This window comes from Bidens hawaiensis, unplaced genomic scaffold, assembly GCF_021521415.1.
Source record: "Bidens hawaiensis isolate Kalapana, Puna unplaced genomic scaffold, B.hawaiensis_p1.1 tig00030422_1, whole genome shotgun sequence".
NCBI lineage: Eukaryota > Viridiplantae > Streptophyta > Magnoliopsida > Asterales > Asteraceae > Bidens > Bidens hawaiensis.
In genome coordinates, this window is record NW_027495068.1 from 28,602 (window position 1) to 45,932 (window position 17,331).

Genomic DNA, 17,331 nt, shown 5'->3' on the forward strand with positions numbered 1-17,331 from the left:
TTTGATGACAGAACATTTACTTTCTTATACAAACTTAGTATATTCTTTTGTTTTAAAATCAAACATTAAGGTTGAACGTTGCACTTACATGCCATGCAATACGGACTTATATGTCTTTCATTCAAGGTGTTTAGGACATATAATGATGCCCCACGTCTTTAGTTCTAACATTAACCCCTTAAGGTGTTTAGGACTTTTCATTCGCGTGGGCTGGCCGACACATAAGTTACAAAGTCTATACGTTTCTGTTACAGGACCTTACGTGTGTTGACCTTACTTTTAACACGAAGGTTCATATCATTTCCCACATACTTTTAAAAATCTTTTTGTAATTTTTCAATTTTTAATTTTTTTAAGAATATAAAAGATAAATGAAACATTTTTTTTATTTTTTTTCCTTTTTTAATTTATTTTTTATGAAAAAATGGTTACTCGACATTTCTCATCCCATTTAATTTGGACTAAGGGGAAATAATATTTCAAATACGGGAACGTTGGATTTAAAACACCCTGAAACACAATTTGCTTCTTATCAACCACTTCCTGTTAGACACAACACACATTTATAACTTAAAACTCATAAAACAAATAACCAGTATCAACTCTTTATACCAAAATACTCCCTCAAATTTGTGACAGAAGTAGCCTCTATCAAAGACCTATATTCTACTGATAGACCATCTTCACTACTCCTGAACTCACTAAACAAATTAGTTATAACGAGTGATCCAAGCCATTAAAGTCTTGGATTTTCCTAACTCATCAACATATGGAAACTCTTTCCAATAACCATCACACTTATCTTGTGTTTTGGTTACATTACATGTTGATCTGTTTGTGATGTTATCACACTTAACTTGTGTTTTTGTGATGTTATAATCATTTTTAAAACTTAAATTGTGAGAATTCGAGTTGAAAAAAGCCCTATTCCCAAACCTTTGATTAAAGTTATTATGACTTGTAAAACGAAGATTCCCATACCTCTGAAATCGCCTTGGTTGATCACAACTGTTTGAACGAAAGAAATTAGACTGGCCTTTAAATTTATTGCAATTCAGTTAGCACTTCTAGGTCTGTTAAAATGTTTATAATATGAGGAATCATGAGTAAATATTTATGTATTTCTTTGAAAGGGAGGAGTAAACTCATTACTCCTATTTACTCTCGGTTCCTCCTTTTCTTTACCATTTTTACTAGGTGATTTAACAAACTTAACTTCGTCACCTAGTTTCTCTTCATTCTTGAACGGGCATATGCTTATTACATGACCCTTATTACGCCAATAAAAACATGACCGTTTTTTTAAACTTGTTTGAGTTACGAGCCCCAGAACTAATTACACTCCCTTCTTGATTTGAGTACGAGGATAAAGTTGGTTCAATAATTTGTTGATTCTTTGAATTGAAGCATTTTTTACTTTCAACAACTTCATCCTTCATCTCACTTCCTCTAACAAATTTTACCAGAGTAAACGACTTGATTTTTGAGGAGTTTCGTTTTTCAACAGCAGTTATGGCGAGGTTGCTCATCTTCGCCTGACTAGTTTCGGCGAAGTTGGGCAATTTCACCTAATTTGTTGATTTCGTTGGAGCAAGGGTAGTGAACTTGTCTCGCCTTCTCTATTTCAGCGACGTTAACTTTACTGGACTAATCAACTATTGACTTTTCACAAAATGGAGATTCATTTTCAGGTTACTCTTCACTTGGTTTGCTCGTATAGTTATCATTATAGGGAGGTGGGACTCCATGAAATCCCATTACCTCTTTATCTTTAGTTGATCTTTGTGAGCTAATCATGTGATTTAAAACTAGAGATGGGGTTTTATATTGTTCAATTTTTCTATTTAACTCAACCTCATCGGCTATTTCCTTATCCTTTTCAGAAAAAGCTTTAGTTTTCTCTTCTACAACCTCATACGCTAAGTCGTTTACCTGAACTTTCTCACCAATGTTTGTTTTTAGAGCTCTAATATCTTTCTCTTATATTTTAATAGTGTTACAATAGGCACTCTCCTTTTCTTTAATATAATGATTATTTTCTTTTAGTGCTTGTATTTCACTATTAATTTGGTATTTTGTTCAGTCAATAGATTCCTTTCGTCAGCCAAAGTTTCACAACTCTAACAAGAAACTTCCAAACTTACCTCACATTGTGCATCTACCATGTAAGCTCCAACACATGCATCCTTTACCATTTCAGCATCTTCCTCTTCCGTCACTATTTCATAATCACTTAGTACAGCTTCCTCAAAATCATTTTCATCATAGAAGCCATCCCTTTGAGATACCAATGACTTATTAATAATCACATTACTCTCAAAACTCACAATTTCTTGTACTTTATCCAAGATATTTTGATGAAGAATTCACATCAAAACATTTTTTTACTTGTTCCCACATCTTCGTTGAAGTACAATACTTTTTAAAATTGTAGATCACCATATCAAGTAAGGCCCTCGTAATTAAACAAATGGCTTCTCCTCTGCATCATACATTCGTTTGCCAGCATCAAATATTTTGACATACTTTGTCACTATTTGTCTTCCTTCAGTTTCAGTTGACAAATATATCCATTTGTCATGCAACTCCACATTCTAACATCTTGATTTTCAATTAACTCTTTAAAACACTCTCCAAACTGCAAAATTTGCACCTTTCACTAGTTTTGGTGGCTTATTTGGTGTTCCGGTTTTATCGCTCATTTTGAAAACGTCATTAACGCATGCCATTGAAGTAAATTTATACACATCTAAAAGGTTTCAAGTGGATTTGGTATACCTATAACAAAATCCAAATCTATAGTCTCTTTCAATGCTCAAAACTGAATAACCAACTAGTCAAAAACGAACAAAATTTTAGGAAAAGTATAATTTTCGGAAAAATATTGTCGCCAAAATTTTCAGTCTATGTATTCAAAACAATCAGAAAAATTTTTGTTTAACAAACTTTCACGAACTTAAGCAAGTTCGCCAAGTTAACTTAGTTGGGGGTTACTAAGATGAGTCTCAATTCAAGCAAACTTATGCAAATTCATCTAGTTAACTTCGCCTAGACAATTTTGCTGGGGTTACAAGTTCACCTAACTCGTAAGTTCTCCTAAGATAACTTCTCCTAAGTTATAACTTCGCATGGTATGTGGAAAACCCTAGCGACAACTTCGCGCTAGACGGCTGTAACTTTCCAAAATCAGAATTTTTAGGGTTTGTGACGGCTGTTGGTGATGGTTATGGGCTATAAGGGTGATATTTCAGTGAGGATGAGTTTTGTGAGGATTTTTGGATGTGAAATCTTGTTAAAACAACTCGTAAATACTCGTTAATCAATCCCGAACCACACAATTTTGAGCAAAAGTTCTGATACCAACTGTAGGTCCCTAGAATGGATCGATATATGATTGAGACGTACTATCAGAGGTGCGGAATTCTTCTGATTAACACTAACGAGAAGTAAACGCATATTACAAGAACAATTACTTTAAACGATTCTACTATTGATTGTAAACTCATAAGAAACAATCTAAGACAGAGACTACGAACCAGTTGTTTGTTTTCTCTCATGACGGCTGGAATAGGGCTGGAAGTCTCGGGTATCTGCATTTAAAGTCTCACCTAAACCCTAAGTCGAGCATGTCCTTATATACTAGACATGTTAGCCTGGCACATTAGAGGTGAACTTAACAACTTCGCTAGTTAAGTTCACCGCCATTCCAAACCCATTTGCATAACATTCAAACACAAACATATTACAGACTCGATTACAAACATGACTAATCTATTAAGCTTTTGACACACAGAATTGCACCAACAGAGGAAAAACCAATCGAATCGAGATCTTGGACCAATCGAATCAAAATTCCAAAACCAATCGAATTAAGAGTTATGAGTAATCGAATCCAGATTTTCAAAACTAATCGAATAGAGATTTCATTCAATTCGAATCGAGTTTCAAACAAATCGAATTGATTTTAAAATTCGATTCGATTAATTTAAACTTTGACTCAACTCATTTAAAATTCAACTCAATTAAATAAAATTCGACTCAAGATTGTTTAAGTTTCCAATCTTATTTACAAGATGTCAAAAGATCCCGAGTTGTTGAAAAGTTGTCTGACGCTGGAGAATGAGGCTGGAACCACAACAAAACCTTCCAAGCTTATAACATTTGAAAGTAACTTTGATGATTTATAATGGAGGTTAAAGACCTATTTAAGAATGACTGACTTGGATCTCTTCAGATCCATTGAGAATGGACCTCATTGGCCTACGACTATGACACTTGTTGATACTCCTTTTGAAGGCTCTGAGGATGATGATAAGAAAAATATTCTTGAGGATGAAAAGATTCTTTAGGATGTAAGGAGCATTGGTTTGATAAAGATCAGCTTTGTTGCTACCATTGAAATGAACTAGGAAACTCTGCAAGAGAATGTACAAATCCAGCAAAACCTGCTAATGACATTAAGACCAGTCAAGTCTCGAACATGAAGGTGGGAAGAAGAATGACAAAAGACCAATCGGTCAAAACTCAGGTCAAAGAGTTCTAATGTAGGTCAAAGATGGATTATATCTATAATCAACTTTGAGTTCTTGGCATTATAATATTGAAATAGAAGTATGATCTTGGACGCTATCGATCAATATGATTCCATGTTGTGATCTTTCTAGTAAAAATATTGAAATATTAAAGTCTTTAGAAAATTTTGTAAATATATTATCTTGTAAAATATAATATTAATTTCATATCTACTCCCTATTTATTTCTTTAAATTTTTAAAGTTTATCTTGTTTTGTTTTGTTTTGTTTTGTTTTGTTTTGTTTTAAGTTCTTAACTTAAATTAGGTTTTAAGTTTATTTTGTTTCATTTTAATTTTACTTTTACTTTTATGTTTATTTATTTTTATCCATAGTTTATTTTTTAGTTTTAATGACTTTACGTCAAGGTCGGCGATGCAAACGTTGTTAAGTATATGGACACACAAAAATATATCTTGTATATATTTGAGTGTTTGGATTCAGTGTATAAAATTTTTTCGGGTTTAGTTTGCAAATACTTTCAGAGTTCGGGGGTTAAGTGTGCAAAATCGTTTAAAACTCGAGAGGTTCTGACCATATCGCGAGATAGGCTGACCCATATAAAGGGAAAACCAAAATATCTTCTCATTATCCACTGTCATTTTTCCCTAAACACTCTCAGCTCACACACACTCTCTCTCTCTCTCTAACCCAACCGTCGGCACCACCGCCCCTCTTCAACTTCAAACACAATTACACATATGCTTCATCTCTTGTTTTCACACTTAATAGATCATAAAGACGGATCCCTCACCACCGGTAATCCTTCATTTAGTTCTAAAATCTTTGGCTACTTAGTGGTGTTCTTGTTTGTTCATAACCTAACCGAGTTTAAATCAAAGGGTTACTCGATGTCATTGTTTGGAAAAATCGATGTTAGATCCTTGTTGTAGACATCATAATCATTCCTTGGACAGCTTTAATTTAAGTTGTGTATAGTTCTATATAATTTATAGATTCTAGGTTTTCGGACTACTTTGAGTTCGATTAACCCTCAATGTATCCCAAATTTGTGATAAGAAATACTCTACCATGTTTACTAAAATTGATTGTTTTATCTTGATACCATGTTTTAACATCCCCAAGGAGTGGATTCTGATGCGTACTCTAAGGCATAATGATGCTTACATATTTGACATTAAAAGTTCGTATTCACGACAAACTACTTCATGTTTGATATCTAAAGCCTTCAAGAACAATTCATCACTTTGGCATCGACGTCTTGGTCATGTCAAATTTAAGTATTTAAACAAACTTGTCAAAGGTGAGAACGTAAAGGGTTTTCCTGTAAAAACCTTTTCAACTATTGAAAAATGTATTTCATGTTCAAAATGCAAACAACACAAACCCCCTCATAGGCCTAAAACTATAAATTTTGTAGATCCCATTCTTCAATTGTTGCACATGGACTTACTTGGACCCATTCATCATTTGGCGATAGGCCGAAAAGTCTATTGTCTTGTTGTTACTGATGACTTTTCACGTATCAGCTGACTTTTCTGTTAGAATCAAAGGATGAAACCACTCAAATCCTGATCAGATTCATGACTCTTGTTGAGAATCAAACAGACAAAAGAATCATGTGTGTTTGAAGCGAGAATGGAACGAAATTCTATAATCGAACGATGAATGATTTTTATAAGACCAAAGGGATAGAACGTCAATTCAATGCCCATACACTCCACAACAAAATGGGTTGCTGAAAGACGCAACAGAGCATTGATCGAAGCTGCAAGAACAATGTTATCATACTCAAAGCTACCCATTTTTTTCTGGGGAGAAGCAATTCATACCGCATGCTTTATCCAGATTCGCGTGCTGCTCTACAGTCGTCTGAAGAAGACTTCATATGAAGTCTACTACAAAACTAAGCCACAAGTCAACTATTTCAAGACCTTTGGATGTCCATGCACTCTACTTCATACAGATTCCATTTCAGATCCTAAGTTTCAGAAAAGGCAAATGCTTGTTACTTTGTTAGGTACGCCTCCAACAAAACCGCTTATCGATTCTACAACAAGAAAGTATGAGTGATTGTGGAATCTTTCAATGTTGACTGGCAAGGGCTCAACCAAACAGATGCTTGCCCATGACCAAACTGGATGTTTGATTATGATTACTTGTTTAACCAATTCCCTGTTATGTTTATCCCTCCGGTTGCAATTTCTCCAGCCTCAGCTGCAGTATCTAAGTATGTGTTAATTAAATCTCTCATAGACAATTTAGGTAATGTTAATGTATCTAGTGGTCCTCAAATTGGAAATGTATTGCATGTAGCTCCTCAACCCGTTGTAGTTAATCTAACCATTCATACTGTAGATACAACCAACGTGGCTCTTAATGAAGAAGATTCTAATTCATATTCCTCTTTTATGTCGGTCGACAACATTGAAAACAACATAGGTGATGGCATAGGTGAGAAGGGCTGCAAGGTTGGTTCAAGAGACATATCCACAAACAAGCCAAAGATGATTACCCCGACTTCAAGCTAAACATGGAGAAAAAACACAGACATCAAACTGAAATAGATGCTCTAACCGGAAGAAAGCGAAAGATATGTGGATTCAAAATGCCAAAGGATGGGCCAAATATCTTTCTTAGAGAACCTTTCGAGCCCGACAGGATTTTGGACTTTACCTATAGGCATTTGATGGTGAGACGGGTGAACCAGTGGTATACTACAAGCAGATGTGATCCTACCTCTTCTTTGATGAACATGAGTTGATACTGTTTGTTTGATGAACATGAGTTGATGCGGTTCAGTGAAGCAGGCATCATGAAGTTATATAAGTCTCCTCTGTGCACTCTTGAAAACCCACCTCGAGGAAACACTGATCAAATAGTTGAGAAGTTCAACAAGTGTGTTCGCTATCTTGTTGACAATCAACTGATTGATCACCCCGACACATTCGAGTATGAAACTAACTAGAGACGGAAGCAGCTAAATAAAGACCAGAGGGTGATTGTAGAGCCCATTTTATATGTTTAAGTCTTTTATATTGTTAGCATTAATTATCGTATGTAATTCTTTGCTTTCGGTTTAGTCTTTTGAATGTTTGAGACCGAGGCCTTGTAAACAAAACCCATTGGGCCTTTGATGAATGGATAGATGCATGGCATGTCTTCCACTATAAATAGTGGAAACATGTCCATGCAAAAGTAATCCTTTTGAAAAGCAACCTTCTCTCTCTAACCTTATTCTTTCACCACCACCATTCCTCATATAGCAAATAACACAAACACAACAAGATCTGAGATCTTTGAAGGTTATAAGTTATTTCCATTAGCTTATAACCCGGATTGATCCAAAAACTAGTTGTAAGATCCGTTCTAAGAGCATCTCCAGTGCTTTATTTAGTTCTCATGTGGCAATGTCCACTTTTCTGAACTGGACAAGTGAAGAATGGAGGTTGATGTTCAGTTAATACTCATTCACAATTCCAAATGTATGTAAACATTAAAAAGGCGGGTCCCTTAATTAATATTATTTGTTTAAAACAATTCAAACGGCTAGCATTTCATTAAATTTTTCTTTATCTTTTTTTTTGTTTTTCACAACTAACGGCACTATAACAATTTAAAAATACTTTTTTTTTGTTATTTACAATCCAACGGTAACTTCTTAAAAAAGATTTATTTTTTGTTTCAAATATTAGTCTAGCCCATTTTATGAATCCACAAAAAAATTTCCATCTATATTCCTCTCAAAAAAATAAATGGATGATAGCAATTTCTTTCAGCGTTTGCTAAGCGATCCTAACCCAAACCCGGCTCCAAACACCAACCGAATTCCGACTCCAACTTCCGGTTTTCAACAGTTTCAACAACCCGGATTCTCTCCTTACCCGCATCCAAACTTTGGATCTCAACAATTTCAACAAGCCGGTTATCAATCATTTTCACAACAACCTGGATTTCCACCATTTCCACAACAACTCGGTTATCCACATCCCGGTTTACAATAGTTTCAAACACTCACACCTACTCAAATGTCATTTACATCGACACCATCACCTAAACTTGGTGACTCTGCTTCCCCTGTTACTAGTAAAAAAAATGGAAACAAGTCATAGGAGTATCTAAGAGGGTTCAACAAAAATGGTCCATAGAGGAAGAGATTTCTGGGTGCGTATCGAAAAATACTTCTGTAGTGACCCTGCTTTTTCACGTACCACCAATACCTTTAGGCCACACTGGCTTTCGATGTCAACACCAACTCAAAAGTATTTAGCAAAGAAGAGAAGCGATTGGTCTGATGATCAAATCATCTCTCTTGCTAGGGAAGAGTACGCTTCAACCGGTACTACGTTTCAATTCGATCATGTGTGGAAACTTGTGAAAGATGAGCCGAAATGGCACGAACCGGTACCCTTTCTGCCGAAGAGGAGTACGACATCAGCTTCGGGGGACTATAGCACATCAGCTTCCGATGGACACTCTATCCCGATTGACCTCAACGATGACACTCTTATCTTGTTTGAGGAGTTCAATGTTGTAGACGAGCCGAATGAGTATCAAGAACCGAACCGTCCAATGTGGTAAAAGAAGGCCAAGGAAAAGGTGAAGTCAAAGTAAAAAAGCAAATGCGGAAGCAGGAAATATCAAAGAGTTTGATGAGATGATGAAAACACGAATGGAAGCCGCGGGTGCGTTCAAACAATAAATGGACCAATTTCTCTTTAACCAAGACATTAATATACTAATGATGGATCGATCCCACATGGATCCGGAATGATTGGCGACGCACAAGGCGATATACGAACAAATCAAAAGACAAACGTAACTTATAATTTCTAGGTTATGTAAGTTTGAATTTTAGGGTTATGTAACTTTTTAATTTTTTATTTATATAACTTATGAATTTTAATTTTCATTGGTTCCAACCCAACGGCTAGCTAACGCCACTTTTAGTTTTCTTTATGATTTTTTTTTCAAATCACTATAACGGCTAGTTTTCTTATTATAGATAGAAATATTCCTTTCATATTTACCATACCTTTCAAAATTGCCCAATTAAGTATTCCCTAAATAAATATGAGTTCCAGTGATGATATGCAAGTACCATTTATAAATTCGTCTACTGCTAATGATATGCAATTTATGCATTTAGCTATTAAACAGTATGAAGAATTGATGTCTTATGACTTCGACAACATGTATTTGCAACTAAAGCATCACTATACCGAAGAAGGTTCTAGTGCTAGATGGCCGAAGCGCAAACCAGTACATAGGGGTCATGAAGAAGCAGGCAGTCGTCTTTGGAACGACTACTTTGCTCCGAAACCAATCTATGAAGAGCGCTTCTTTAGACAACGTTTTCGAATGCATCGCCATCTTTTCAATCAAATTGTCGACAATTTGAAAAAAAGTTATTCATATTTCACACAAAGAGTTGATGCAGTGGGTAGAATCGGTTTATCTCCCCGACAAAAATGCACGTGTGCCATACGAATGTTGGCATATGGCATGGCAGCTGACCAAACGGACGAATATATACGTATTGGTGAAAGTACTGCTCTCGAGTGTCTTCAAAGGTTTTGTAAAGGACTTATTGAACTTTATTCGAAAAAATACCTCAGAAGGACATCCAGCAGTTACTGGATAAGCACTCAACCAAGCACGGGTTTCCCGGAATGCTAGGAAGTGTTGACTGGATGCATTGGGCGTGGAAAAACTGCCCAGTTGCATGGAAAGGTCAATATGCGCGAGGTGACCATGGACATCCCACCATCATGCTCGAAGCAGTTGCATCATATGACCTTTGGATGTGGCATGCATATTTTGGTGTGGCGGGGTCGAATAATGATATCAACGTCATAAATCAATCACCAATATTCAATGAAATTTTAGAAGGTGGTGCGCCTCAATGCAATTTTATAGTGCATGGAACATAATACAGCATGGGATACTATCTTGCAGATGGTATATATCTTGGGCGACGCTTGTCAAAAGCTTCAATATCCGCAAAGCCCAAAAATGTTGGAATTCAAGACACGTCATGAATCGGCAAGAAAGGATGTCGAGAGGGCATTCGGCGTCCTTTAAGCTCGATGGCACATTATACAAGGGCCAACAAAAATATGGAGCAAAAGGTTAATAAGTATAATGTATGCATGTATGGTACTACATAATATGATTGTAGAAGATGAAGGAGACGCGATAACCTATTGGTCGGATGATGAGGGTGAAGAACTTGAACAAGCAAACCATGGAGCGATAGTAAATTTCGAAGGGCACTTGGCAAGATTCATGAATATACTTAACAATGAAGCTTATCATGCGCTTCGAAATTATTTAGTGAGCATATATGGTCTATTAAACAATAGTCGTTTTGATTGAGGTAGAGTTTTTAACATTAGTTTATGTAACTTTTTTAGTTTATGTTTGCGTGTGCTTGTTTTATTTACTAATTATGTAATTTTAAATTTTTATTTATATTACTTTTATTATTTATGTAAATTTATTTACTAGAACTTATTTTATTTTTAAATAATATGAAATAAAAAATAAGATACTTGAATAAAATATTTTATTTATAAAAGTATTTTAGTTATAGAAAGAAAATATAAAAGTAGGTGATTATGTGAAATATAGAGGTGCTTAAAAGTTGATGTAGTTTTGGAGGAAAAATAAGAGTTTTTGGTGTTTTAAAGTGAATAAGTGGAAATCTGATGCGACGACAGCTGATGTGGTTTGTTCAGTTTGTTTTTCCTCATTCACCATTGTGAATGCTCTAAGAACCTACATATGAATTGAACGATTGTATCCCAACTCTAATGCATAAGGTAAAATAGTTAATCAATAAATGAATTTTAATAAAATGGATGAATATGTAATATAAATTAATAATTTAGTAAGGAGAAATATGTGGTATATAAGTTTTAGAAAGAAATCGCATATTGTAATTGATTTTTTGATTTGAAATAAAAAAGCATTTATTTATTTTTTTATTTTTATCAAATTTAAATTATAATAATAAAAAGAAGGATCCAGTTACAACAGAGAGGCAGGTAAGCGGGCAACAAGTTGCGCCGCCACCCCTTTTGAATGGCAAACCCGATCCTACTGAAAACATAGTTATCGTTCTTCGGCGTCGCTGAGTTACTGTGCATGACCCACTGAACTCTTTTTAAAAACGAAGCAGCATCGGGGGCGAGAGACCTAAATGTATCAAAAGCAAAAGCGATGAAGGCATGTTGATTCTCAACACACGCCTTATCGTGCTTAGTAATTTTTCCTGCTTCAGCCTTTAGCACCGCTTGCCTAGCATTTATTAATAGTATCGTTCGAAGAATAAATAGTTTTAAACATCTAATATATTTTTTTAAATTGTCTTGAACATGAACCAACAAGCAGTTGGAAGCATCACAAAAGAACAATTGATCCTATGTAGCCCAATGACTTTTCTTGTAGGAAGTCATTGGTTCGGGTTTCGCCATGAAGCAATTCGCTATAGGTTGAGCGAATTATGAGTTTCTTCCTAGGTGAGTGACCGAGATCGTCACATTTTATTTTGCAGACAAAAGAGTGATCTAAATATATATAAAAAATTATTTGGAAGTACCCATACGTTTCAATTACGTGATGTGATAGGTTGGGGAAGAAAGAAACTGTAGCTCTTCCTTATCTAAAGAGTTGACTTTTGATGCCTTTAAATCCGCTCTTCCTTTCTCAACTTCTGTTCTACTAGATCTTCCTCAAACTCGTATCAATGGCGTTAACTTCATCATTTACTTCACGCCCAAATATTACTTATGACGTCTTTTTAAGCTTTAGAGGCGAAGATACTCGTTATTCTTTCGCAGATCATCTCTACAAAGCATTAGTCCAAGCGCAACTTCGCACTTTTAGAGACGACGATGCAATCCCATTAGGCCACGAACTCAAGCCGGAAATAAAAGATGCAATCATCGAATCCAGGGCTTCTATAATTGTTCTTTCGGAGAACTACGCGAGTTCCAAATGGTGTCTTGATGAGCTTTCGTTGATCCTCGAGCAAAGGCAGAAGTGCAATCATTTTGTTTTACCAGTCTTTTATCGTGTATATCCATCAGCTGTTAGGAAGCAAGGTCAAAGTTTCTTTGTCGAGGGATCAAACTGGACGGTGGATACGACGGCACGGTGGAAGGCGGCATTAATAGAGGTGGCTAGTTTGGCTGGCATGGTTCTTTTAGGGTATATATGTTTTCACTTCTTTTCACATTTAAAATTATTATCATGTCTGTTAGTTCTGTTAGAATCTGGTTAGTTATGATAAGGTTGGTTCCTGATAATCGTTAAAAAATTTGGGGTTAAGCAATTATAACTAACCAGATCCAAAAAACAACTCTTTATAGTGCGCCCTAAGTCATACTGTCAATTGACGACAGAACAGGAGGGCAATAAAAGAATAGAGAAGACAGAAATATAGATTACGTATATCCGCGCGTGTTAAGTTAATAAACACAATATTCATATAGTTTTCTGGTATTCAATATTATATTCAAGTAAATTATAATTTCAGGAACCACCCTTATCATAATAACCAGATCCTAACAGAACTAACAGACATGATAATACTTAAGTATCGCTTCAAAAGTATTAAGTATTATCACTTAATTGCTTAATTGCTTAAGCGCGATAAAATTTTGGACCTTTAGTAAAAAGAATTTTTTTTATTGTGCTTAAGCAAATAAGTTTTTAAATGGGCTTATTAGCTATGATTTGGGCTATAGAAATGGACTTAAATGAATTGATAATTATGTTTAAATATTAAGAGTACATATTTTTTTCATATTTAAATTTAAATAATTAAGTGTCCGCCCTCCAGGCCCCCGGCCCTCAAAGCTGGCCTTGATTATGATCAAATTCATGTGATAGTTTGACCTCTAATGTCTTTAGTGTTAATAGTCTAGTGCAAATAAGCTAATACTTTTAGGAGCTTAATTAACAGCTTATCTAGTTGTTTTGTTGTTTGAAAACTTTGTTTTTGTGTGGATGAATAAGACCTATAACAAACCTAAAAGCACAGATTTGTAGAACAGAGAACAAGGTAGCCGGTTTCTAGAAATTTATACCAAGTTATAAATTTTGCCTTCAATGTGAGGAGCAATATCAGTTTCCATCAAAAGAAAATGTGTTTCTTTGGAGGAGTTGGTTTCCATTGTTTAGTTAAATAATAATTGTGGCAGCTTTCACTTGATTAAAGGAATAGCTTTATGCTTCCTTAGTTATACGGATCAAGCTTCTCTCTCTGTTACGTCTTATTTGTGGTTAGGCGTTATGACATAAATACAATATGCATATATTCTAATATTCGTATTTGTATAATGTGAAACCATGATGATCGAAGTGGAAATGAAACAAAAACATGGTTAATATATAATGGTAGGCTACTATAAGAAGTTAAAATGTTATTTTCTAAATATGCTATCTTTCGGTTCTTTTGTTCCAGATACAAAACACATGAAACAGACTTTATCAAAGAAGTGGTTGAGGCAGTCAACAATCAACTAGATTTGAAACAACTGAGTACTCCAGCGCATTTCCGTCGACTGGAGATACACAACAGTCAACAAGATTTGAACCAACTTAGCACTCCAGCCCATTTAACTGGATTGGAGACAGTCAACAGTCAGCAAGATTTGAAACAATTTAGCACTCCAGCCCATTTAACTGGATTGGAGATGGTCAACAGTCAACTAGATTTAACTGGATTGGAGACTCAAGTTGAAGATATCAATTTGTGGCTGAAAGATGATGAGCAACCAAATGTTATAGCAATATGTGGCATGGGAGGCAGCGGCAAAACAACGCTCGCCCAACGCGTTTATAACTTACACAAGCAACATTTTGAAAGTAGCAGTTTCGTTAAAGAAATTGGAAAACACTACAAGCATGGTCTCCTTGAGCTTCAAAAAAAACTTCTTAAAGATGTTTTAGGGGGGGAGGAAATAATGATATCTAGTGTTTTTGAGGGAACACTTAAGATTGTGGAGATCTTGCAAATGAAAAAAGTGCTTATTTTTCTTGATGATATTGATGACAAAGACGAATTAAGCATTTTACTTGGAACAACCACCTTCCTTACACAAAGCAAGATCATAGTAACCACTAGGTTTCTAGATATAGATGCATGGTTTGGATCCATATCTTGGAGGTGTTGGGTGTACAAACTCAAATCCTTGAATGATATTGAATCATTGGAGCTTTTAAGTTGTCATGCCTTTGGATCCAAAGTTCCATTGGAAAGCTTTGAGGAGCTCGCAGAACAACTAGTCCAATATTGTAGAGGAAATCCGCTGGCTCTTAGAGTATTAGGTTCTTCTCTATTTGTTAGTGATAATGATCCATGGGAAAGAAATAACATGATAGAAATTTGGAGACGTAGAATAAATTCATTGAAAGGAGGCGATCTTGATTATAACGTTCGAAGTGTGCTACAAAAGAGCTTCGACTTCTTACCACTTGACAATCAGAGACAACTGTTTCTAGACATTGCTTGTTTCTTTGTTGGAGAAAGTAAACACGTGGTAAAAATATTGAGAGATGACTTGCATGCAAAATCTGGGATCCGGATCCTCGCTAACAGGTGCCTTGTTAATATAGTTACTGGCAAACTGGTGATGCATCAACTCCTTCAAGATATGGGAAGAACGATAGCCTGTGAAGAGTCCAAAGACCCTTCAAAACGTAGTAGAGTCTGGCATGATGATGAATCTTATTCTTTATTGAAAAAAGGCAATGTACGATGCTTGTTATGTGTATCGTTAAGCTTTTTATTTTATTTTTTTATTTCACAGCCTCCTCTTGCAACTAGTATTCTCTAATTGCATGTATTTCTTCATTAGGGTTCAAATGCAATTGAAGGTCTAGCACTCGACATGCGAAAGGTTAAACAAGGGATTGGATCTAAGGTAAGACAAAGAAGTAATTTATTGTTTGATATCTGGAAATATCGACAAAGATTTTCTTAATGGATGATAAATTGCATACATCAATACAGGAAGAAAACTTTATGAGTCTAAACTCTAAAGATCAAATGTGTTGCTCACAAATATTGTATCTTGATCATTCGTTTACTTGAAATGGGAAACATAGCAATCCGAATCGCAGGAGCGATGGTGTTTTCTATTGTATCATTCCTCTTTACCATTTAAGATCCATTCAAATCTATCACGTGAAAGAATTTAACAGAAAGTGTTTAATTTATGGCTTTCATTTGTCAAGTTATTAGTATGGGCTTCGCCCAGGATCAAGAAAGACATTGCTAATTCAGTATACTTTTTGGACATTATGATAAACAATATATGTCTTGTTCATATGCTGATATTGACTGTTTCTTTGAATTTTTTGTAACTGAAATCATAGGGAGTTTTATGTGCTGCTTTTTTGTTTTACACCTCTAATGGTGCATTCACCTAATTTAAAATTCGCAGCCAGTAGCGCTTAAAACTAGTTCGCTTGCGAAGATGAACAAGCTAAAACTGCTCCAGCTCAAATTTGTGACACTCACCGGGTCCTACAAGAATTTTCCAATGTTAAGATGGTTGTGCTGGCATGGATGTCCTTTGAAAACAATGCGGTCAGGCTTATTGCAGAGCAGCTTGGTGGCTGTAGACACGAGTTATGGACACATTGAAATGTTTGAAGCGCCTACGGTATAATTTGTTTTCTTTTTATCATTTTACCTTTTAGCTTCTCTGTTTTAGGCATCCTTCATTTAGATGTACCTGTTATTGTGATATAGGTTCTTAATTCACTCAAGATACTACATTTTGAAGGTTGTGAGAAACTTATCAGCATCCGCCAGCTCCACCTACTCCCTAATCTTGAGACTTTGATCCTCTCTAACTGTAGCACTCTAATTCATCTTAGTGAATCCATAGAAGACCTCAAGAGTCTAGTTGTGTTGGATTTGAAAGGATGCGTGAACCTGTTGAAGTCTTCATTGAAGAATGTAAAACCAAAACGTTTATGGAATGATAGGGGAAATTCAGAGAGGTCTTTGTTTCTCTTACCAAGCTCGTTAAAGAGTTTATATCTTGATTTCTGCAAAATAAAGCACAACAATGATGTTCAGGTGGCATTCCATGCTCAATCATTCTTTAGGCTGTGGTTAGGATGTAATAAATTTGAGTTCTTGCCTAATAGCATTGACCTTCAAAAGCTAAAGACGCTCGACTTGTATTCTTGTTCACTCCTGAAGTCTCTCCCATCTATTCCAAGTACGCTTGAGGAGTTGTATGTAGAACGGTGTAATTCACTCGAGAGAATAACATTCAAATCAGGTCGTTACAGTCTTCAGTGGTTTTCTTATGAAGGTTTTTCCAAACTCTGTGAAGTTGAAGGCCTTTTTGAGTTAGTGCCCGTAGCAAAAGTTGATGAAGCAGATCTGGTTCAACATGTGCAGTGGATCAAAGCGTTTCAAGATTGAAGAGGTATGTACCCGCCTCAACATCGAGCGGGGCGGGTCAACCCACAAGATATATACAAGACATTAGAAATCAAAGATATTATCAAGGCACAAAGCCAAAACCTATGCTCAAGCATCACATGCTTGCACATATCACATATGCTCAAGCATCACATATGCTCACACATCACATGTGCTCATGCATCACATATGCTCGCGCGTATCACATGCTCACGCATCATATATGCTTATGCATATCACATCGTGCGTGGCGCATCCGCGCGCGGCGCATATCACATGCTCGCGCATCATACATGCCCACCCACATCACAGTTCCGCATGGCGCAGCTGCGCGTGGGGCATCCG

At 35.8% G+C, this 17,331-nt stretch overlaps 1 protein-coding gene and 1 long non-coding RNA gene across 2 annotated transcripts; both read left to right on the forward strand.

The window, feature by feature from the left end:
• The first annotated feature begins 12,282 nt into the window (after positions 1 to 12,282).
• On the forward strand, positions 12,283 to 14,609 carry LOC143580398 (disease resistance protein RPV1-like). Its single transcript, XM_077063430.1, has 3 exons — positions 12,283 to 12,746; positions 14,005 to 14,485; positions 14,601 to 14,609. Exons 1-3 carry the CDS (start codon positions 12,283 to 12,285, stop codon positions 14,607 to 14,609), a joined length of 954 nt encoding a protein of 317 aa, XP_076919545.1.
• A 21-nt stretch (positions 14,610 to 14,630) lies between these two features.
• On the forward strand, positions 14,631 to 16,540 carry LOC143580395 (uncharacterized). The gene is made up of 3 exons (XR_013143648.1): positions 14,631 to 15,466; positions 15,989 to 16,210; positions 16,300 to 16,540. It is a non-coding gene; the product is annotated as an uncharacterized LOC143580395 (long non-coding RNA).
• The last annotated feature ends 791 nt before the right edge of the window (positions 16,541 to 17,331 follow it).

What these genes read in the sequence shown, in the direction of transcription:
- LOC143580398 (XM_077063430.1), top strand. Translation starts at nt 12,283, where the DNA reads ATGGCGTTAACTTCATCATTTACTTCACGCCCAAATATTACTTATGAC. An exon ending in GCTGGCATGGTTCTTTTAGG is followed by an intron (nt 12,747 to 14,004) that starts GTATATATGTTT and finishes CTTTTGTTCCAG; the next exon opens with ATACAAAACACATGAAACAG.